Source organism: Coenobita brevimanus, chromosome 106 (assembly GCF_032717465.1).
Source record: "Coenobita brevimanus isolate Jiangsu-jjx chromosome 106, ASM3271746v2, whole genome shotgun sequence".
Lineage (NCBI taxonomy): Eukaryota > Metazoa > Arthropoda > Malacostraca > Decapoda > Coenobitidae > Coenobita > Coenobita brevimanus.
The window spans coordinates 13,362,438-13,385,166 of record NC_137059.1 but is presented as its reverse complement, the minus strand read 5'-3'; the positions used below and the strand labels follow the sequence as shown (position 1 = coordinate 13,385,166).

The window sequence follows — 22,729 nt, the reverse complement described above, 5'->3', positions numbered from 1 at the left end:
CACACACACACACACACACACACACACAAAACGAGCAACAGAACGCTAATCAATGTCCATTTACCCAACATTCAGACCTTCAAATATAAAGACCATTGGCCGCATTTCTGGTTGGGTTGATCTCGTAACGTCTCTTCCTTGACGATTTATTATGCACATCACGCCTTAATATTCCCCTTTGTATGTTACTGATACAAACTATGCCAGAAGTGATCATATAAACCTAAGATTAAAGAGGAAGTTTGCTGTCTATCTGTCCGCCTATCATCCAATCATTTATTTTTTCATCTGGAGAGTAGGAGCTCAGAGATTAGGCTACTGAGTCCTGACAATTAAGGCGAGGGTGACCAACCTCCCTCGCCCCTGAGAAGCATTGTGTGAACAGTAGACCCCTATCGCTTGGCGGATGTAAACCCCCATAAGCCTCGACCAGTTGGAGCACCTTAATCCTCTAAACTCTAAGGCGTCATGGTTATACTGTATGGTTACCACCAAACTTCTTTTTTTTTGTTACAGGAAATCAATTAGCTTGTCACTGAGCGTATAGTCACCTGAAGGCAACCCTACATCGGGTGAGTGCGTAGCGTGAGACTTCGTTATCTTAGTTACAAGGTGGAAAATAAATCACTGATGAAGATGCACTACGAAGTCCCCCACACCAACAAGAATACGGCCATGACATTTCTTGAATTGGGTGATGGAATGGATAGCAAGAAAATTATGGATATGATTTACTGTGCAATGCGAATCTTTTAATTAGGAAGAATAAAAGGGAAACACCAAAGCTGAACTAAAGACAAGCCACGTAGGAAAGGTAAGGATGTTTGTGGTGGGGCAAGTAGGTAGCAGGTGTTAGTATAGGCAAAAGTGGGACAGTTGAGATGGATCTTCTACAAAACTCCCTTGCATGTTCTATCCAGAGGCACGTTGGAGAAACAGAAAGGCAGCTAACTGAAATATGACCTCCCTAAGCCTGATCTACCCTTACGCCCCACCGAAACACACACACACACACACACACACACAATCACTCCATTGAACTATATTACAGCATGTCGTTCTAACCTGATGATGATCCCAAACCTCTTTCAGCTAAGTCGATGGCCAACTGTAGATAGATTGGGAGACGGATTTGATTAGTAACCAGGGAGACTTATTCCGCCCCCTTGATTCATGCTCATCGAATATCACGAAAACATGACTCAATACTGGAGTTATGGAAGTGGTCCAGTTCCTCAGATGAAAGCAAAAGACTTTAACTGAAGAAACCCACCAATCTCGTATTAAAAACATGAGAACCAAGGCGATGAGAGGGTCAGATACTGTACACATTCAGAAAACAATGCCTGCCTCAGGGGAATATACTCATGTAGAAGTAGACGGTATTAAACAGCTGTCACGCCCTACCTTACAAAGTGTTAACCCCTTCAACATGAGGCCATTATATATATATATATATATATATATATATATATATATATATATATATATATATATATATATATATATATATATTGCCAGACGCCTCTATCCCGTACGGGGTAACCACAAACAAATCGCCTCCAAGTCGCCCTGTCCCCCGCCATTTCACTGCCCTGCTCCCAACTCACTCCCCCCTCTCTCATATACCTCTCCACCCCATCCCTCCACCTCATCCTCGGCCTCCCCCTCCCTCTCCCCCCTCCACCTCACTCACATACACTCTCCTCGTCAGTCTCTCACTCTCCATCCTCTCCACATGACCAAACCACCTCAGTGTGTTCCTCCTAACGCTTCCTATCACATCCACATCCATACCACAACGCTCCTTTATATCCTCATCTGTCAGTCTGTCTCTCCATGTGACTCCACAGGCTCCTCTTAAATAACTCATTTCCACTGCTCTCACTCTTGACTTGTGTCCTTCCAACATCGTCCAAGCTTCACTTCCGTACATTAGAGTTGGTATCACAGTACTGTCATGTAGTAACTTTTCACTTCCATCCTCACTTCCCTGTATCTTATCACTGTTTTCAAGGAACCAGCAACCTTTCTTCCCTGTTGCACCCTTTCCAGCACTTCACCCTCCAAACATCCATCCTTACTCATCACACTCCCCACGTACTTCAACGCACTCACATTTTCCATTTCCTTACCATCCAACCTCACTGTACAGACGTCGGAATAAGTTCGTTTCCTTTTCCATGGACTAAGGCGTTTGTAACACTGCTCGATGGAGAGATATCCCCTCCTCCTCCCTTCCTCATCGTCCCACACTTCCACCCAACCCCTCCACTTTTCTCTCCGACCCCATAACCCCACCCGGAGAGAGAGAGAGAGAGAGAGAGAGAGAGAGAGAGAGAGAGAGAATAAATCTGCTGTGATTAAATGTTGCCCTAGTAGACACCTCTTTTACAGAGAGAGAGAGAGAGAGAGAGAGAGAAAGACAGAAAGAGAAATAAATCTGCTGTGATATGTTGCGGTAGTAGACACCTCTTTTACACACACAGAGAAAGAGAGAGAGAGAGAGAGAGAGGGGGGGGGGAGAGAGAGAGAGAGAGAGAGAGAGAGAGAGAGAGAGAAATAAATCTGCTGTGATATGTTGCGGTAGTAGACACCTCTTTTACACACACACACACACACACACACACACACACACACACAGGAGTTACAAGGAAAAGTTAGGATCTTAATGACTATGCAGCCCATACCGTGGAGATACTTCTTGTTTGCCTGGGAGTGCATATTCAGTTCACATTTAGTCTAGTATAAGATCCTACCGATGAATCCCTTAAACTTCTCTACTGTAGTGTTAACAACATCCATGTTGAGCCGGTTTCACATGTAGAGCAGATCTTTCACGTGAAAAAGTTTTCACGTAATTCTGCTGGTAAATTTTTTCATTTACAGCTTCCAACCATAGTTGTGTGCCGAGTCCGTGTTAAGAGCAAGCAACTTTCTACTTAATGACTGTGAAACCCGTTCACATTTTAAACACTTTAATGAGCTGACCTCGTAGTCTACGAGTTTCTACTAAACAAGTCCCACGGCCCTCAGGCGAACCTGATACCTTAGTCTCCTGAACCCTTTTTAAGTCGACGTACGCCTTTTTCAAGCTACCAAAATTCCACAGCAACTCAGGAAGTGGCCGTATTAAGGAGATATAGACTGTGAGAACAATCTCTTTATGCCGAGAGAGAGAGAGAGAGAGAGAGAGAGAGAGAGAGTAAAATGATGTAAGATGGGGAAGAGAAAGAGAGGTGGAAAGAAGAGTGAGAAGGAAAGGAGGGGAAGAAGAGAATACAGCAAGAGAGAGAGAGAGAGAGAGAGAGAGAGAGAGACTTGGAATGGTAAGAACAATCAGGAGAGATACTGATAAAAAAAGGGAGTGAGAAAAGAAACTGAAGCAGAGAGAAAGAAAACAAGCAAGTGAAAAAATGGAACAATGCTATAGGAGTGACACAGGGACGGAAGCACACACACACACACACACACACACACACACACACTCTGAATATTTGTCGACCTATCTGTCTGTGCCTGTGTGTGTACTGCCCCCCCCCCCTCTCTCTCTCTCTCTGGATCCTTTGTCTCATCCCCAGTTTCATTTTCCCTCCTTTCCCTTTCTTTATAGCTATCTGCCCAGTCTCTCTTTCCTTTCCTTCGTCTCTCTCCCCCTCTGTCACTCCCTCCTTACCTCACTCATTTTTTCTTTCTCCCTCCCTGTGTCACAACTTTGTCATACTTTTTTCATGTCACATGTCTTACCTATTTTCCTCAGTTACTCTCTCCGTATTTTCTTTATTTGTACCGTACTAAATCCATTTCCTTCACTGCTTTCTTCCCTTAGTAATAACTGCATGCTCTTTTTCTCACTCCTCCCCCCATCGCTCCCTGTCTCCCGAAATCTCTTCTTTCATTCCGCTTTTCCCACTGTCTTTCCCTCCCTCCCTCCCCCTCCTGTCCTCCCTTCTAAACATCCCCCTCCTCTTTCTTGCCCCCCCAATTAACCTATTTTCTTCCCATCCTTAATTTCTACTTTCTCTCCGCAAATTTCTCTAATTTCTGTTTGTCTCCCTTCCTTTTTACTTGAATGATACATTCGTTCTACTCAGCCTCAATGCTTTCATCTAACTCCTTGCGTTCTTGCCAGAATAACACGCTTTCTTCCTTCTCCCTGTTACCTTGCCTCCTTTCCTAATTTTTCTCATTATCGTTCTCAGTATTCCGTTCCGTAGCTCTCTTTCCCACATTCTCCTTTTGTTATCCCTATTTCTATGTTTGCTCCATTCCCATTTCTCTCAGCTGTCTCACCTTTTGTCTCTACTTCCCTGTCTCCCGGCCTTTCTGTTCACATCTCCCTTTTCTCTTTCCCTTTCACACTGCTTGTATCTCATTTCACCTCTCACTGTCTCTTCTCACTCTCTGTCTCATTTCTTAGCTCTCGTTGTTCTCTCCTTGCCTCTCCCCTTCTTATTTTTTCCTTAACTGTCCTCTCATTTATCATTTTTCCACTCGCTCTCCCTCTCCGCCTGTCGCTTCCTGTCTTTTAACACTCTCTCTCTCTCTCTCTCTCTCTCTCTCTCTCTCTCTCTCTCTCTCTCACACACACACACACACACACACACACACACAGTGTAGTAAACCTTTTCCTAACTTGGTTTATGATATATACTGTACTCCTCCTTTATTAGTTGTTCGGACTACATGTAATTAGAGAGGTGCTTGAAATACAGAAACCCCTAGTTGGCTGTCAGCGAGAGTATGGAAGGTACCGAGTGGGGTGATTGGGTCGGAGAGAAAAGTGGGGAGATTGAGTGGGACTGTGAGACGATGAGGAAGGGAGGAGGAGGGGATACCTCTCCATCGAGCAGTGTTACAAACGCCTTAGTCCACGGAAAAGGAAACGAACTTATTCCGACGTCTGTACATTCACTGACTTCACCTCTCTCAAAGACCATCACTTAACTCTTCCCTACATTCACCTTTAGATTTCGTTTCTTACTCTCCCAAACTCATCCGCCAAGCCTTGCAGCTCCCCTTCGTCTTCACTCAACAACACAGTATCATCTGCAAACAGCAGTACAGGGAGTTTCCGAACACTGTCCTCTCTCACTAGAAACACTCCAACATCCACTGCCCTACCTCATGTCTCTTTTATTACCCCATCCATGCACAGATTGAACAACCATGGAGACATGACACATCCCTGTTTCAAACCAACCTTCAAAGAGAAAAATTCACTCAGTTCACCATCCAAACGCACTGCAGCCTTAGCACCATCATACATACTCTTTACTCATTCAACAACTTTCCATCTACTCCATATATTCTTAATACTTTCCACAATCCTTGTCTATCCATCCTGTCATATGCTTTCTCCAAATCCATGAAGGCCACATACAACTTCTTTCCCTTCTCTAGAAACTTTTCCACTAAAGATCTAAGAATGAATATCTGATCTACACAACCTCTTCCCTTCCTAAAGCCTCCCTGTTCTTCTCTAACTAATTCCTCTGTTCTTTCTCTGACCCTGTCAATAAGTATCCTGCCATACACTTTTCCTGTTATACTAAGAAGACAAATGCTCCTATGATTACCACACACTTTTTTTTCCCGTTTTCCTTTGTACAAGGGAATAATTATATTTGACTTCCAATCCTCCGGGACTCTACCTTCCTCCCAGGCCAATCTTCATATCTTCCACATTTATTCTACTCCTATCTCTCCCCCATTGCTTCAGCATTTCACCACACACTCCATCAATTTCTGGGGCTTTCCCCAGTTTGATTTTCTTCATTGCTTCCACAACTTCTATGCTACTGATTTCTTCCTGTCTTCTCACCTCCCTCCTTCTCCCAGCCATTCCCCAGTTACTTATACTGTACTCACATTACTTCCATTCTCGATGTTCAACAATTCCTTAAATTGTTCTCTCCATCTGCTCACTTTTTCTCCCTTCTCCACTAGTAATCTACCATTTTTATCTTTCACTCCCCTACTAATGTCACTGCCACCCTGTCTTACTCTCTTCACCTCTTTCCAGAACATTTTCTTACAGTCCCTCGACTTTACACTCAAATTCCTTCCAAATTCCTCATCCACTCTCTTCATAGATATATATATATATATATATATATATATATATATATATATATATATATATATATATATATATATATATATATATATATATATATATATATATATATATATATATATATATATATATATATATATATATATGAATAAAATGGACCGCTAGCAGCAAGAATGAATAAAAATGACGTCCTGGGAATGAATGGATTAACGAATATAGGTTTATACCCTCAAATTAAAACAGTTTGACTTTGAGAACACTCTGTAAGGGTAAAGGCCAATGGCCAAAGTCAAATATTTGATCCTTGCGCCCTTTGTAGGACGGAAGTATGGCACTCGCTGGTTGTTCCTACTTGTTACCCTTGCCAGCGAAGTTGGTAGAGGTTATGTATTCACCCAAGTCTGTCTTTCTCTCTGTTTTTGGACAAGCTATCTCAAAAGGTTGTTGTCGGATTTCAATGTAGTGTGGTGGATAGGTGACCAGTGGGCCAAGAAAGAGTTTATTTGATTTTGAAGTGGATCCGGATCTGAATCTGGATTCAGGAATAAATCATAAATTTTATTGGCGATTTGGCGTCGACGGAGGTATGCCTTTTCTGAGATGGGCGACGAGGCAGACCAAGATAGTAGAATAAATTACTTCCTCCAACGACTTGGATGGAGGTCGGATTATAAATCTTTACTTATGCTGGCGATGGCGGAGGCATGCGCTATCTGATGCTTTGTAGTTTATATAATTATCTTTACTCATGAATCTACTAAATCCACGACAAACTAAAGTGAATAATAAATTGAAAAAAGGGCAAAAAAATTTTCTTTTTAATAAATAACTATGGAGACTTATTTATAGCAGAAATTGGCTAACATCCCCAATGATTACGACGCCAAGCATGACAGGGCAGGAGAGATGTAGCGACGTAACGCGGGGATCAAAGTACCATCCCGCCCCCGTACGGTTATCTCAACTTGTTTACGCATCTATATTAGGGACAGGCGATTGTATTGTTTAGGGCAGACAGGTAAAAAGTTCGCCTGGCATTACTCTACGTGTACTATATACTTACGGTGTGTCTGTTACTTTCCTCCCTGACGCATCATATTTATCATTTATGGGTAGGGAAACATCCCGAAGATTCTCTCAACTTGGGAATATTAGCCAGCAGAAGAGAATGGAAAGGGGTGATATATTGAGGTAACTTTTGTCCACACACACACACACACACACACACACACACACACACACACACACACACTGCCCTATATAAGCGAGAGGCTGTTGGGTTTCGAGTTTTGACTGCGACGTTACAACGCACGAGAAATTTTCAGGTAAGAGAATTATGTTTGTTTTTCATGTATTTTGACAGTTTTTTTAAGAGAGAGAGAGAGAGAGAGAGATTTACATTTTACTTCTTTAACAGATGCCTTCCCGTTTCTATAGCACTGTATACCAAAATAATAGAATTCCTTTAATTCCTTCTTCATACAATCTCCAACTTATCAAAGGCTAATTTCATAGTTTGTCTTAGATACAGTTATTCTCGTTTTCTATTCCCTAACACCTGACAATGTCTATCTGTCTATCTATTGCCAGACGCCTCAATCCCGCACGGGGTGGCCAGAAACAAATCGCCTCCACGTCGCCCTGCCCCTCGCCATTTCACTGCCATGCTCCCAACTCATACCCCCCTCTCTCATATACCTCTCCACCCCAACCCTCCATCTCATCCTCGGTCTCCCCCTCCCTCTACCCCCCTCCACCTCACTCACATATACTCTCCTCATCAGTCTTTCATCCTCCATCCTCTCCACATGGCCAAACCACCTCGTGTATTCCTCCTAACGCTTCCAATCACATCCACATCCACACCACAACGCTCCTTTATGTCCTCATTTGTCAGCCTGTTTCTCCATGTGACTCCATAGGCTCCTCTTAAATAACTCATTTCCACTGCTGTCACTCTTAACTTGTGTCCTTCCAACAACGTCCAAGCTTCACTTCCATAAGTTAGAGTTGGTATCACAATACTGTCATGTAGTAACTTTTCACTTCCATGCTCACTTCCCTGTATCTTATCACTGCTTTCAAGGAAACAGCAACCTTTCTTCCCTGCTGTGCCCTTTCAAGTACTTCACCCTCCAAACCTCCATCCTTACTCATTACACTACCCAAGTACTTAAACGTACCCACATTTTCCATTTCCTCACCATCCAATCTCGCTGTACATTCACTGACTTCACCTCTCTCAAAGACCATCACTTCACTCTTCCCTACATTCACCTTTAGATTCCGTTTCTTACACACTCTCCCAAACTCATTCACCAAGCCCTGCAGCTCCCCTTCGTTTTCACTCAACAACACAGTATCATCTGCAAACAACAGTACAGGGAATTTCCAATCACTACCCTCTCTCACCAGGGCCCCTCCAACATCTACCACTCTACCTTGTACCTCTTTTATTACCCCATCCATGTACAGATTGAACAACCATGTAGACATAACACATCCCTGTTTCAACACAACCTTCAAAGAGAAAAATTCACTCAGTTCACCATCCACACACACTGCAGCCTTAGCACCATCATACATACTCTTCACAGCATTCAACAACTTCCCAACTACTCCATATATTCTTACTTTCCACAATCCTTGTCTATCCACCCTGTCATATGCTTTCTCCAAATCCATGAAGGCCACATACAACTTCTTTCCCTTCTCTAGAAACTTTTCCACTAAAGATCTAAGAATGAATATCTGATCTACACAACCTCTTCCCTTCCTAAAGCCTCCCTGTTCTTCTCTAACTAATTCCTCTGTTCTTTCTCTGACCCTGTCAACAAGTATCCTGCCATACACTTTTCCTGTTATACTAAGAAGACAAATGCTCCTATGATTACCACACACTTCTTTTTCCCGTTTTCCTTTGTACAAGGGAATAATTATATTTGACTTCCAATCCTCCAGGACTCTGCCTTCCTCCCAGGCCAATCTGCATATCTTCCACACCCATTCTACTACTATCTCTCCCCCATGCTTCAGCATTTCACCACACACTCCATCAATTCCTGGGGCTTTCCCCAATTTGACTTTCTTCATTGCTTCCACAACTTCTATCCTACTGAATTCTTCCTGTCTTCTCACCTCCTTCCTTCTCCCAGCCATTCCCCAGCCACTTATACTCGCATTACTTCCATCCTCTATGTTCAACAATTCCTTAAAATGTTCTCTCCATCTGCTCACTTTTTCTCCCTTCTCCACTAGTAATCTACCATTCTTATCATTCACTCCCCTGCTAACTTCACTTCCGCCCTGTCTTACTCTCTTCATCTCTTTCCAGAACATTTTCTTACAGTCCCTCCACTTTACACTCAAATTCCTTCCAAATTCCTCATCCACTCTCTTCTTACTCTCTCTTACTAATCTTTTCACCTTCTCTTTCTTTCAACATATAACTCTCTTTCGCCTCTCAACTTCTTTCACGCCCCTATTTCTCATCCATACATTGTATGCTTTCTTCTTTTGTGCCACAGCCTGTCTCACCTCGTCATTCCACCACGCAGTTCCTTGCACCCCCATCCGTCTTCTCTTCATCCCACACACCACATCACATGCTGCCCATATTTCTTGTGTGAATATCCTAAACACACCTTCCACGTCCCCCATCTGCTCCAGGTCATATTTGCCCAAGCGTTCCTCCACGTCCCTCTTATATTCTGCCTTTTTCTCATCCTCTTGTACCTTTCCACTCCTTCTTCCCGTCCTTCCCTTCTTCTTCTATTTCTCCATCTTATTTGGATCTTGATTCTGGCCACCACCAAGTAGTGGTCAGAAAGTCCACTCCTCCAACCTCTATAAGCTCTTGCATCCATTACACATCTTCGCATCCTTTCATCCACACACACATAGTCAATCATTGTCATCCTTTCATTCAGTTCACCACCCACCCTTCTCATCACCCGCCATGTATACCTTGTGATCATTTTATGCCTGAAGAGGGTATTGGCTATCACCAACCCCCTCCCAGCACAAATGTCCACTAACGCACTGCCATTCTCATCTATCTCAGCAGGCACACCCCACTCACCAACTATTCCATCCACCTTCACATTCCCTACTTTACCATTCATATCACCGATCAAAAACACTCTCTCATTCCTTCCAAACTTTTCCATACACACTTCCACATTTGTCCAGAACTCTTCTCTCACTCTGCTTGCACGATCTTGCGTTGGCGCATACACGCACACAATCGTCCACATTTGTATTCCAACTTTCAATCTTACCCACACAATCCTTGGCCCAACTGATCCATACTCTCTCATGTTCTTCTTCCATCTTTTACTCACAACTATACACACTCCTTCTTTTGCCGTCTCATTCTCACCTACTCCTGCACATATACCCCATCAGACGATGTACTGTCCCAAAATGTCTGGTTACTTGGGTATTTCAATCTGGGTATCGTTATTAAATATTGATCAGCGACGTGAGACCCGTGCTTGACAGAGGGTTAATTAATGATCTCAACGTTGTGGACAGGTAATGACTAAAAAACTTGACTTTGGAACTATATGTAATCAATAAAATATGTACTTTATTGATCAATTCATCAGTTCTGTTAGAGAAGACTGTGACACTGCATCTTAAGTTAACTATTTCTCGTCCAAAACTACATTGTGTGAGGGATGTTGTTGTCAATAGGACAGATGTGGAAATCAACCTTTACTGAGTAAAGACACCTCTTACGATTCTTTCTTTTTCTTTCTTGCAAGGAATAAGGGAGCTTGTTCCCTTCAAAGGAAAACAAAAAGAAGATAACAGAAAGCCAAATACAAGATCTGTTTACCTTTATCAATCACTCTACACAGAATGGCAGCGAGAGGAGCGTGGATGGTGATAATGATGGTGTGTGGTGGTGGTGCTATGGTGCTGCAGCCACACACACAAGGAGAGGGGAACCTGTGGGCGGTGTTGGTGGCTGGATCGACAGGATGGTTCAATTACAGACATCAGGTAAGTGTGCTTGGACTTCACTCTTAATTCTTCTGTGTATGGTAGTGGTGGTGTGTGACTGTGGAAGCAGCAGTAGTAGTACGAGTATATTAGCACAAGGGTTCGAATCCTAGTGTGCGCAGTTGGTGCCACTCGACTGACATGTCCATTCACCCTTTGTAGGATGGTAAGTAAAATGAGTACCTAGAGTAACATCTAAGGAAGGTAACGTGGTAACTGTGGTAACTTGGATGCTGCAATGACCTTATATCTCCGAATAATTAGTGAATAATCCTAGTATGCATTATGTATGGAGTGTAGGTACTAGTGCCGAAGTGGTGACATGGTAAGGTGGTAATCTGGCTTATTCCCCCCAGGCTGACGTGTGCCATGCCTACCAGATCCTGCACCAACATGGGGTCCCTGACGAGCGTATTATCGTTATGATGCATGATGACCTTGTACACCACAACATGTAAGCCGTTGGGTAGCATTTATTTATGCTAGTGGTGTGAGCTGCAGAGGGGTAAGAGAAGGAATGGAACTTTTGTAAGCAATAGTACATCAAAAACAAACGTCAGTAATCAAAGGAACTTGGTGATCAAAGATAAGTAATGATCAAAGTATGTGATCAAAGTTAATTATCCAAATAAGTGACTGATAAAAGTAAGCCAATGATCAAAGTAAGTCAATGCTCTAAGTAAATTAATTCTGACCATTCAACTGCAGGAACCCGACGCCAGGTAAACTCATTAATCGACCAGACGGGCCCGATGTTTATCAAGGAGTACCCAAGGACTACACGGGAAACGACCTCACTCCCAACAACTTCTTGAAGGTCCTGCAGGGCGACGCTAAGGGCCTGAGCGGCGTGGGATCTGGTAAAGTGTTGGGAAGTGGGCCAAATGATCGAGTTTTTATCAATTTGGTCAGTCATGGCAGCCCGGGTCTCTTTGAGTTCCCCAATACCTTCCTCCATGCTCGTAAATTCGTCTCAACGTTGGTGGACATGCACAAAAACAAGCAGTTTAAGGAGGTAAGGCTTGTTATGCCTATTGATTGTTCTCCCGTGTGTGTGTGTGTGTGTGTGTGTGTGTGTGTATTTCTCTTATTTCTGTGTGCATTATTTTTTCCTGCTTTTATTTTTATGTTCTGCCTACTTCATAAGTGGGATACAGGATGATGATGATGATGATGATGATGATGATGATGATGCAGGGTTTATATCTGTTGATGGTTCTACTTTTTGCTTGCCTGATTCAACTCCCCACCCCCAGCATGCATAGTCAGTGTAAGGAAATAAAACAATGATGAAGATTGTGATAATGATTATGTGAGTATTAATCAGAACAAACCTATTACCATCAACAGTTCGATGTTCATTTTTATAATCTCTACATTCATTGATATATAGTTTGATGACAGCCTGGTAAAAATTGCCTAATCAGACTGAAGGTGTTAAGGATTGCTTCCTTCCACTCCTCAGATGACCGTGTATATGGAATCCTGTGAGTCGGGATCCATGTTTGAAACCCTACCTGACGACATCACAGGTAAGAATGAAGGAAGTTTTAATTAATTTAGGTGGATGGTGGGAGTTGCTATTTATAATCTATAGGGACGGTGGAAGTGAATGCAGTGTTTGCGTTGTTAAGGTGAAGGGATGATGGAGTTAATTTATTAGTGGTATCATTTTAGGTTTCATAGTTAAGATTTCTTACAATTATTCTTATATCCATATTTCTTACCATCCTCTCATCCTTCCATCAAACCATCATCCCACTCTTCCCCCAGTCTCTCTTCTTCCTTCTAACACTCTACCCTTCCCTTCCTCCAACCATCCTTCCATCCATTCCTCAAGACAGCCATCCTTCGACCCATCCCTCACCTTACCCTTCCTCCCACCTTTTCCTCATCTCGATATCCCTACGTCTTAACAAATTCAAATTGAAATTCAAAGTTTTATTTAGCTCAAAATATACAATTTAACAAATTCTTAAAATAAAAAAAACAGTCGAGTCCGCTAACTTGAACTATCAAGCAGACTCCACATTATATAATCAAAGTCGGTTGGTGTTAGTTATAAAAGAAAGCAAGTTATAAATACACTAATTACACATGCATTTACAGCACTGACAAAGTATTTATAACAGGAGTAAAAAATACAAAAACAATAAAAGAAAAATGGGCTTTATGACATTCTGTTGATATTGTTGTAGAAAATACAATTTTACATTTTTCTTAAAACTGTACAGGGAAGAAGCTTCTTTCAGTTCAGTTGGTAGTAAATTCTAAAGCTGATAACTTTATAATGGAATGAAAGCTGTGCTTGTCTCGAGGTCGCTTGGGGTATTTGTAGAAAACTTTGATTTTTTTTAATAGATAGTGATTGTTTACTCTTGTTTGAAATGAAATTTCAAAAAAATATTAAGCCATTCCTAATTTTATAAACAAATAAAACCAAACAATAGTTGACTGTTTCATTAGTCAAGAATTTTTAGTTCTCTAAACAAGGGTTGGATATGTGAAAATCTATTGGTAAAAGTCATGATTCGTACAAGTTTCTTTTGCATTAATTCAAAAGGGTGAAGAACATTTCTTTTAAGAAGAAGACCACAAAATATTTCCACACAATAGGTGAGAAAAAAATCAGGCTAAAATATAGGTGACGTAGTGCAGGTTGGGTAAGCTTACCACGTAACATGTAAATAATCCCAACAATATGCAATTTACATGCGATTTCCAAACTACTTTGTAATCAACTAACACCTAAAAATTTAAAGTCATATACTTGTTCAATTTCGGAATTATTTAATAACACCGGTTGCCAGTCATAAGTAAAAGTTTCCCTTTTAAAAAATATACATCTTGTTTCATCATTTACAGATAATGTATTTGTTATAAACCATGTATTGAGTCTAAATATCTCATTATTTACCACAATTTTGATATCATAATCAAAACCAGAAAAATAAGAAGTAGTCTCATCAGCATATAATAGCACTTGTCCTCTAGTAACAGCACTGAAAACATCATTCATGTAATGTAAAAAGAGCAGAGGACCCAAAATTGACCCTTGACTTACGCCTGTGCTTATGACATGAAAATTTGATCTATACTCCTTATATGATACATACTGTGAACGATTGGAAAGATAACTGCATAGCCAGTTGTATTCAGTATTCCTTATCCCATATCTTCTCAACTTGCTTTTCAAAATGTTATGGTCCACACAATAAAATGGTCGATTTATATCAGAAAACACTGATAAAATCATGTTAACTTGGTCAAAATTATGTAGAATATCTGAATAAAGCTTGACTACACACATCTCTGTATTACAGCTGGACCTAAAGCCATAATAATTAATATGCAAGAGGTCATTTGACCCAAATAATTTGTCAAATTTAAAAATATACAAGCTTTTCAGTGATCTTACTAACTGCAGTTAGCACAGAAACTGGTCTATATTTGCTAACATTTGTGGGTCTTTACTCTTATGCAATGCAGTTATCTTTGCTATCTTGTGGATATTTTGGGAAAATACACTGTGAAAGTGATAAATTGCAGACACGGCACAGAACATCCTTTAACACATTAATATTCTTTCTTAGTACTGCCATAGGCAAACCATCATAACCTAGGCTTGCATCATTTGAATTGTTTACAATGTTTTTTATTTCTTCAGGAGTAGAAAGATCAAAAGTAAAAGTAGTATCCAATTGATTTGGCAAAAATTGTTCAAAAGCAGTACCTGGCATTTTCGGAAGTTTCCTATTAAGTTCAGCAGGCACAGAAGAAAAATATTCTTTAATAGCATTCGCTATGACAGATGATTCCATACTGTAGTTTGCCTGTCACCAACCATATAAGTTTCACTGGGATTAGTCTTGTTTCTGTTCATTAACGTATTCAAGATTTTCTAAGTTTCCTTTCCGTCACCAGCTGGATATGTAAGTTTTCTTTTATAACATTCCCATTCTGCATTATTTATTACTGTTACGTCCCCACTCCACACTGTCACAGGCTTCAACAGCAGTAGTTCAGTACAGGAAGGATGTTGCCCAGTGAGTTGTTCTTTCTATGGTCAGCCTTTAGGTGTACAGTGCACAAGATCAGCTCAGGTGTGGTGATAAACACTGGCTGCTTAAGTTCACTGTCTTTATTTTCCAAATAATTACATTTATACTTTCCAACTTCACTTCACTGTTCTCACAAGCACTGGAGCTATACAAACTTTACTAACTGCAATTGCACTGAATGCTTGACAACACTTCACTATTTTCACAAGTACCGATGATATACAAACTTCAGTAACCCTTCACTGTTCTCACAAGTAGGCCTACCGAAAATATACAAACTTCACTGCACTTACACTACACTCAAACTGAACTGAAAACCACTAAACTTGCTGTAGTCTCTTATCCATCCTTATATGTGCTTGCATTACTCGAGAAACTTCTAGCACAAACTCGATGGAACAATAGCTAACAGTTACCAATTATGAGACATCAAAACATGCCAGAGTTTTCTTACACAACTCTGTAAATTATTTAGCATACAAACTTCAATTACATAATTTAACAATCACGTAAATAAAACATTACTGAGAAAAAAAGGGCATAAAAATTAATGCATAACTTACGAAATAACTACGCTCACAAACAGCAGGCAAACTGGCAATTCTGACTCGTACCGAAACCACTGTAAATACGGGAAACATCGAGATGCTTCTCGAGCACCTAACTAGTAAATCTCACTTCTTAACACTACCTTCTTCCTAGTTCTTTGTCGTCCTGACAAAACTACACAGTATATCCTATACAAACTCATAAACCTTAATCCTAATGAAACATCTAACTATACACAAAATAATCCTTCAACATATCAGGTCTTTTTCTGTGCCACTTCCGACGACGTCCTTGCTCCTCCACACAGTCCACCCCTCCTGGAAGGTCTTGGTCCTCTTCCTGTTGCACTTCTCTTGGGAAACTGTCACCATCCTCTTGCACTTCAGCTCCTCGGTCCTCTTCAGCATCCTCGGCTGCGGGAGAGCACGATTCCTCTGAGATGTCCAAGCTGAACTGTCTTCGCCCATGGTACGGCCACAGACGATTCATATGTACCACCTTTGGGCAAGACTTCCTGCCTCCCCGAATCTGATACGTTACGTCTGATCGGCGGTCCAGCCCGTCCCATGGGCTCTGCAGCTTCGGTGACTGTCCCTTCTTTTGCTGAGGATTATATAACCAAACTTGATCACCATCTTTGAAGCTCACCTCACTTGCCTTGGTATCATACTCGCACTTCATCACCTCTCCCGAAAACTTGAGGGCTCCTCGCACTTGATGATGTAACTCTGCCAGCCTTTCCTGAAGGTGCTTTGCGTAGCCGGTGGTGTCTGCACGCAGCTCTTCACCAGGTGGTCTTCTCAGTAACAAGTCAACGGGTAAATGTAACTCGTGGCCCAACATCAGTTGTGCAGGAGTGTAGCCAGTAGACTTATGGGATGCAGACCGATATGCCATCAACAACGCAGGTAAAATCTGTTCTCATTCTGTTTGTCCTTCTATGCAGTACTTGGCCAGGGTCCAACTGAATTTCTCCAACATCCCATCTTACTGTGGCCTTAGTGGGGTTGTCCTGGTCTTCTTGATCCCTAATAACTTGCTGCATTCACAGAACACAGCAGACTCGAAGTTTCTACCCTGGTCTGAATGTAGCTCTTGTCGCATCCCAAAATGACAGAAATCTGCATCCTTCATCTGCATCCTCTTCAGGTCTGCATCATCTGACGTTGGCCCTGTCACAACTGTACGGCAGCATTGCTTGCCAAGATTTACATTCCTGCTGCACTCCTTGCTGTCTATTCTTCCTTGTTCTCGCACACTATTCATCAAGGTTCTCCTGTGTTCCAGCTTCCCACAGAACCAGCAACCTCCTCTGATCTTCTGTTCTCTCATCCACTTGCAATCCACTTTGTGATGTCCTGGCTTTTCACAGTACCAGCAACTTCCATCGAGTTTTTCCTTTTCACATACCTGCCACTTTCTTGCCTTGAATCCTGTACTGTGACCTGTCTAAAAGGTGGTTGTACTGGACCTGATGTAGGACTCCAATTCTAGAGCCCTGGCTAGTGCTTCTTGCATGCTTCTTGATTGTGCCTGCTTCATTTGCACTTTCAACTCCGCACTATCAAGAGCATCGATGAACTGGTCCCTCAGTAAAAAAAGCCTTGTATGCCATACTCTCTAGGACATGAGCAAGCTGCTGTAGGGATTCTCCTCGAGCTAGTACACTGCTCCAGAATCTTGCTCTGTAAACCTCAGTCTGGTATGTGGTTCCATATCTGCACTCCAGCACTTGTACTACTGACTGATAACTGTTCCTCTCCACCACTGACATCTGGCCCAGAATTTCCATTGCGGCACCCTTAAGGCTAGTAGCAAGTTGCACTGCCCTCTGCTTATCATCCCAACCATTCTGATCACAAGTAACTCAAACTGTGCCCGGAGAGCTTCCCAAGATACTCTACCATCAAATTCTTAAGGTTTCTTCCTAATTGGACCCCATTATAGCCATGCTCTTCACTGGTTTGGGACCTAAAAAGTGGGGCATCATAATTAAATCCAGGACTTAAAACTTCTGCATTCTGATTATTCAACCCTGTAATGCTACCTTTAGATGCCTGAGATCCGTCAAGATTCACCATACACTGTTCATTCCTTTCATATGCTCCCTGTATACTAACCTGAGGCTCAGTAGTTCAATGTTTCTCTACAGCCTCAATTATCTTGCTAATTATCTTCACATGGTCGACTACATGCTCCAACTGGCTATCTACATGCTGTCTGCACATCACAATTCCCTCACTAATCTTTAGCTGGTTGTCTGCATGCTGTCTGCACTCTGTCACTATTCCCTCGCTAATCCTCAGCTGGTTGTCTACATGTTTCACCTGGTCATCTATGCTGTCTGAACTCCATCATGTTATTGCGTACCTCATACTTCTGCTGCTCTAGCTTGGCATCTACTTCCTCCTTCATTTCCCCCATGAATGCATCTAACTGTCCTTGCACCCTCAATTGTACTTCCCTCTGTTGCTCTTGTAATGCCTCTTAAAGTTGTTCAAAATATTCTTTTTGTTCTTTGCATTGTGCCTCTAGTTGTTCACTCTGTGCTTCCAACTTCTCCTTGATTTCGTTCCTGAGCTCTTTCTGTTCTTCACTCTGTTCTTGTAGTTGGGCACTTTGTGCTTGTATTAGCTTCACAATTGTCACCAGGGAAATTTCCTCCCCTTGCCCAGCTCAAGACCTTGTCTGCACACCTCCTGCTTCCATGTCAAAGGTTTGACTCACTGCAGCGCTTAATCCCGCTCCTGACATCAGTGTTACGTCCACACCCCACACTGCCACAGGCTCCAACAGCAATAGTTCAGTACAGGAAGGACGTTGTCCAGTAAGTTGTTCTTCCTATGGTCAGCCCTTAGGTGTACAGTACACAGGTTCAGCTCAGGTTTGGTGATAAACACTGGCTGCTTAAGTTCACCGTCTTTGAAATACCCAACCGACGGAGAGACCCTGGCACACCCACCCCAAGAGGAGGACATATGGGAGGCGACACCCATCTTAATAGGAGGCCATAAGGAGGCTCACAGGGACCCCGAGCCACACCGGCCCACGTCCCCAGCTACCTCATGCCCCTCTTCCACCCAGCCAGACCCACAAGAAGTACATCGTCCAAATGCATTACCCTCCAATGAGGACAGCCCTCACCAGACTCAGGGTGGGACTTGTTTGTATACAGTCCCAAGTAGGCCCTCGGTAGGACAGTCCACCGTACCTGCCATCACAAGAGGAGAGATCACCAGTCCTCTTAGACCTAAGCACCCCAAGGGGAGCAGTGGTGCATGTCACGGGATTTTTAAAATAAATGCAATATTAAATGATAATGTTCAGTAATACTGAAGAGCAGTACAATGAATTGTCTTGCTAAATCAAGCAATGATTACTTTATTCTGGCTTGCTTCGCCGATTCTCTAAGAACGAGAATTTATAAACTTTCTCAACAGTACACAGCAGAGACCAATTCCTCACAATTGCTGTTTATTAGTACTGTTAGCCTCTGGAGAAAGTGACTTCACCCCTGACAATAAATAACTAATACTATTAATGATATCAGGTTCTTGCTGATGCATTAACTCCTAGAAGGCACAACGGATTTTAAGCTTAATACAACAAGACTGGCCCAAGTACCAGTTATGAATAGCAAAGCGTTTATGCAAGCTAGGAGCTATAAAGGAAATAAGCTTAGTTATGGAGAAATGAAACACGAGTTTACATTACATTAAGGTCAAAGAAAAAGAACTGTTAAATCTATTGATTACAAAGAAATAAATTTAATGTTACATTTCAAAATGAATTCAAAATAAAGAGATCGCACTCACTCACTCACTCAAAAGCTAGACTCTAAACCTAGGAAAACAACATGTGGTGCACCCGGCCGGCATGTGAGGGAACAGCACCTTAACTAAACTCTTAAGTCTAGGAAAACGAAAAGAAAATACTGGTCAAAGAGTGGACTAAGCAGATGACTGGGCGTCGTTACTGGAAGGACACTGCACTCGCTTCAGTCTCTCGCCTATCACGGTATGTGGAAATCAGGAACGGCGGCACTACGCTCTGCCCCAACCTGGTTTTGTGGCGCTCAAACCTTAACTGACTAGCTCGTGTGAAAGAAGGGAGCGCTGTGGCCGCATTTCTAACGGCTAGAATGAGCGAAACACGCCCAAAACAAATCGCTCAGCGGAAGCGCTAATGTCTCACACAAAGATGATCACTTATGACAGTGAAAAATTGATTTGAAAAGACTCCCGACCGAATGAGCGGTTAACTGAACGATAAACTGGGATTCCTCTAGAGTTCGTGGTTTCCCACAAAAGCCAATGTCACTAGCCGACTCGTGACATTACGTCCCATGAAAATCAAATCTTTTTTTCTTCAGAAAAAAGATTTCAATATACATACATATAATTTCTAACTCAGTCACACAAGATTCACACTGTGGTGTGTGTGCTATCTTGCTACAGGAGAAAGTTGCAGTCGCCAGTGAGCGAAAAAACCTCGTATTTACGTTAATAGAAGCAAGCTTGAGGGAAAAACTCCGTGACAACAGTGAAAAATCCTGTACTCAGGTCAAACTGAGCGAAAAGTTCTCTACATTTATGTTAACAACTAATTGTTATGTAGCGTAATGTATGTAATACACGGTGTAGGTGTGACAGTTGTGGTGTAACTGTACCTACGTGTAAAATCATGTAATACAAATTTATAGTAAATAATGACAACGAGGCAGAAGAGAAGCGGCAGCATGCAACAGGGACGACCAGCTAATCTGCACAGCAATGCTGCACCCACCAGCTGCACCTGCAAAAACAATCAAGGTGGAGCATCAAAAGTATCATTTCTCTCTCTCTGCCTAGCAATCAGTAATTATGTTACAAAAAGTACACTATTTACATTATTAACCAGGAAACGTAGGGGTAAGGGTTCTTAGCGGGGGAGCTCTAACCTGGCATGCACCTCGCTCAACATGCAGCGCACCTGGCCAGCATGTGAGGGAACAGCACCTTAACAACATCCCATCACCCAGTCCCCAGAAGCTGGCGTGGGGGTTCAACATGTGGCGCACCCTGCCGGCATGTGGGGGAACAGCACCTTAACAACATCCCATCACCCAGTTTACTGGTTAACTACCTCTACGTTTACGATTAATGACAGGAAGCTGAGAATCGCTAGGCAATCTCGGACAGGTCACGTTTTAACACCCACCGTGGGTGTGAACACTCGTGTGGATATTGTGCATTCTCCGGGAATCCTCATAGAGGCCCACAGCTCGAGACGTTCCACAAGGTAATTCATACACAGCCTCGGACTGTCTCTGCAAGGTTCTCAAACTTCCCCCTTAACTTATGGTATACATGTATGTACAGGCCCTGCACATACTGTGTCCTGTGGGGCCAACGGGTGAGAGGTTCGCAATTATTGATACCCTTTTAACTGGGAACCAGGCTGGTCCTTGGATTACTGAAATCTCTGAGGATGCCTATCTTACGGAACCCAGCATACAACAGTTGCCCGTGTTAGTCAGCAGTTAGCAGGCGAGACATCAGGTCTGAACCTACGTTATCACTTCCCTTGATGTATCTCACAACAAGTTTAAACTGCTGTAAATACAGTGTCCAGCGTATCAATCTTGCATTAGCTATCTTGGTCGTGCTAAGACTAGTGAGTGGCATATGATCAGTTTCCAGAGTGAATGGTGCCCCAAATAAATAATAATAATATTTTTTTACACCATCAACCATGGCCAAGAGTTCCTTCTCAACAGTACTGTAATTCCTCTCGGCAGGTTTTAGCTTACGGCTGTGGTATGCCACTGGGAAGATTCCACCTTCCGATTCCTGCATCAATACAGCACCTACTCCATCTTGTGAAGCATCAGTGCGCAGTATGAAAGGTTTGTTGGAATCAGGCAACTGCAAGATAGGCTCCTTGCACAACATGTTCTTAAGAGCGATAAAAGATCTCTCTTGCGCTTCTCCCCATTCAATGGTGTTTGGAGCATATTTCCGTAGCACCTCGTACAACGGTTGGGCAATGAGAGCAAAGTTGGGGATAAAACTCCTATAACATCCCACTAGGCCAAGGAATGCCCTAACCTGTTTCTTGGTCACAGGTCTCGGGGCTTCTCTAACCTTTCTGATCTTGTCACCCTGACACCTGCAGTGATTGTTGCCAACAATATGTCCAAGTAACTCCACCTCACTGTGAGCAATCTTACATTTGCTAGGCTTCACAGTCATGTTGAAACTCTGGAGTCTACTGAAGACAATTTCCAAGAGTCTGAGGTGCTCCTCCAATGTGGCAGAATGAACGAGGACATCATCAACGAACATCTCTACTCCTACAATACCATGGAGCACTTGTCTCATGGCACAATTGATTACTGCTGGGGAATTGGTAAGTCCAAATGGGAGGACTTTATACTGGTACAACCCCCTTGGAGTAGCAAAGGCAGTGAGCTGACGGCTTTCAGGGTGAAGGGGAATCTGGAAGAATCCCTTCGCCAAATCGAGCTTCGTAAAATATCGTGACCCTGCCAGCTTGGAGAAGATGGCAATGTGGTCACCCATCGGCTCAGCATCCACTTTGGTGATTGCATTAAGCCTTCTATAGTCGCCACAAATTCTGACTCCACCATGTTTCTTGCGAACTACTACCATTGGACTGCAGTAAGGAGATGAGGACTTTTCAATAATACCTGCAATCTCCATGTCAGCAATTTCGTTGTCTACTGCACCCAGTAGTCGCATGGGAATCGGATATGGCTTAACCTTTACTGGAGTATTGTTGGTCAACTCAATCTTGTGACAATCAACCTTTGCAAATATAGGTTGGTCAGAGAAGACATCAGCATACTGACAGAGCAGTGACATTATGGCATTCTGATCACCTAATGCTAAGTCAGCATTAAGTAAAACTTCTCCGACAGTCTCTTCCTGACAGGACTTAGCGGTTAAGGGCTCGTCATCATGGTCATCAGCTGGGATCACCGCGGTTGCCCCGGTTTTTTCCAGTGGCTGGTCACTATCATCAGCTA

General features: G+C 42.5%; 2 protein-coding genes across 2 annotated transcripts in view; one reads left to right on the top strand and one right to left on the bottom strand.

The window, feature by feature from the left end:
* LOC145416452 (legumain-like) overlaps positions 1 to 105 on the bottom strand; it is an 11,937-nt gene extending 11,832 nt beyond the window's left edge. The window contains exon 1 of the mRNA XM_080285410.1: positions 65 to 105. Within this exon, the coding sequence (XP_080141536.1) occupies positions 65 to 105 (41 nt within the window). The remainder of the gene's footprint in view (positions 1 to 64) is intronic.
* Positions 1 to 22,729, top strand: part of LOC145416537 (legumain-like) — a 145,264-nt gene that overhangs the window by 90,420 nt on the left and 32,115 nt on the right. Inside the window, exons 6-9 of the mRNA XM_080285504.1 lie at positions 11,030 to 11,089; positions 11,446 to 11,543; positions 11,798 to 12,104; positions 12,555 to 12,621. Of these exons, the coding sequence (XP_080141630.1) occupies positions 11,030 to 11,089; positions 11,446 to 11,543; positions 11,798 to 12,104; positions 12,555 to 12,621 (532 nt within the window). The remainder of the gene's footprint in view (positions 1 to 11,029; positions 11,090 to 11,445; positions 11,544 to 11,797; positions 12,105 to 12,554; positions 12,622 to 22,729) is intronic.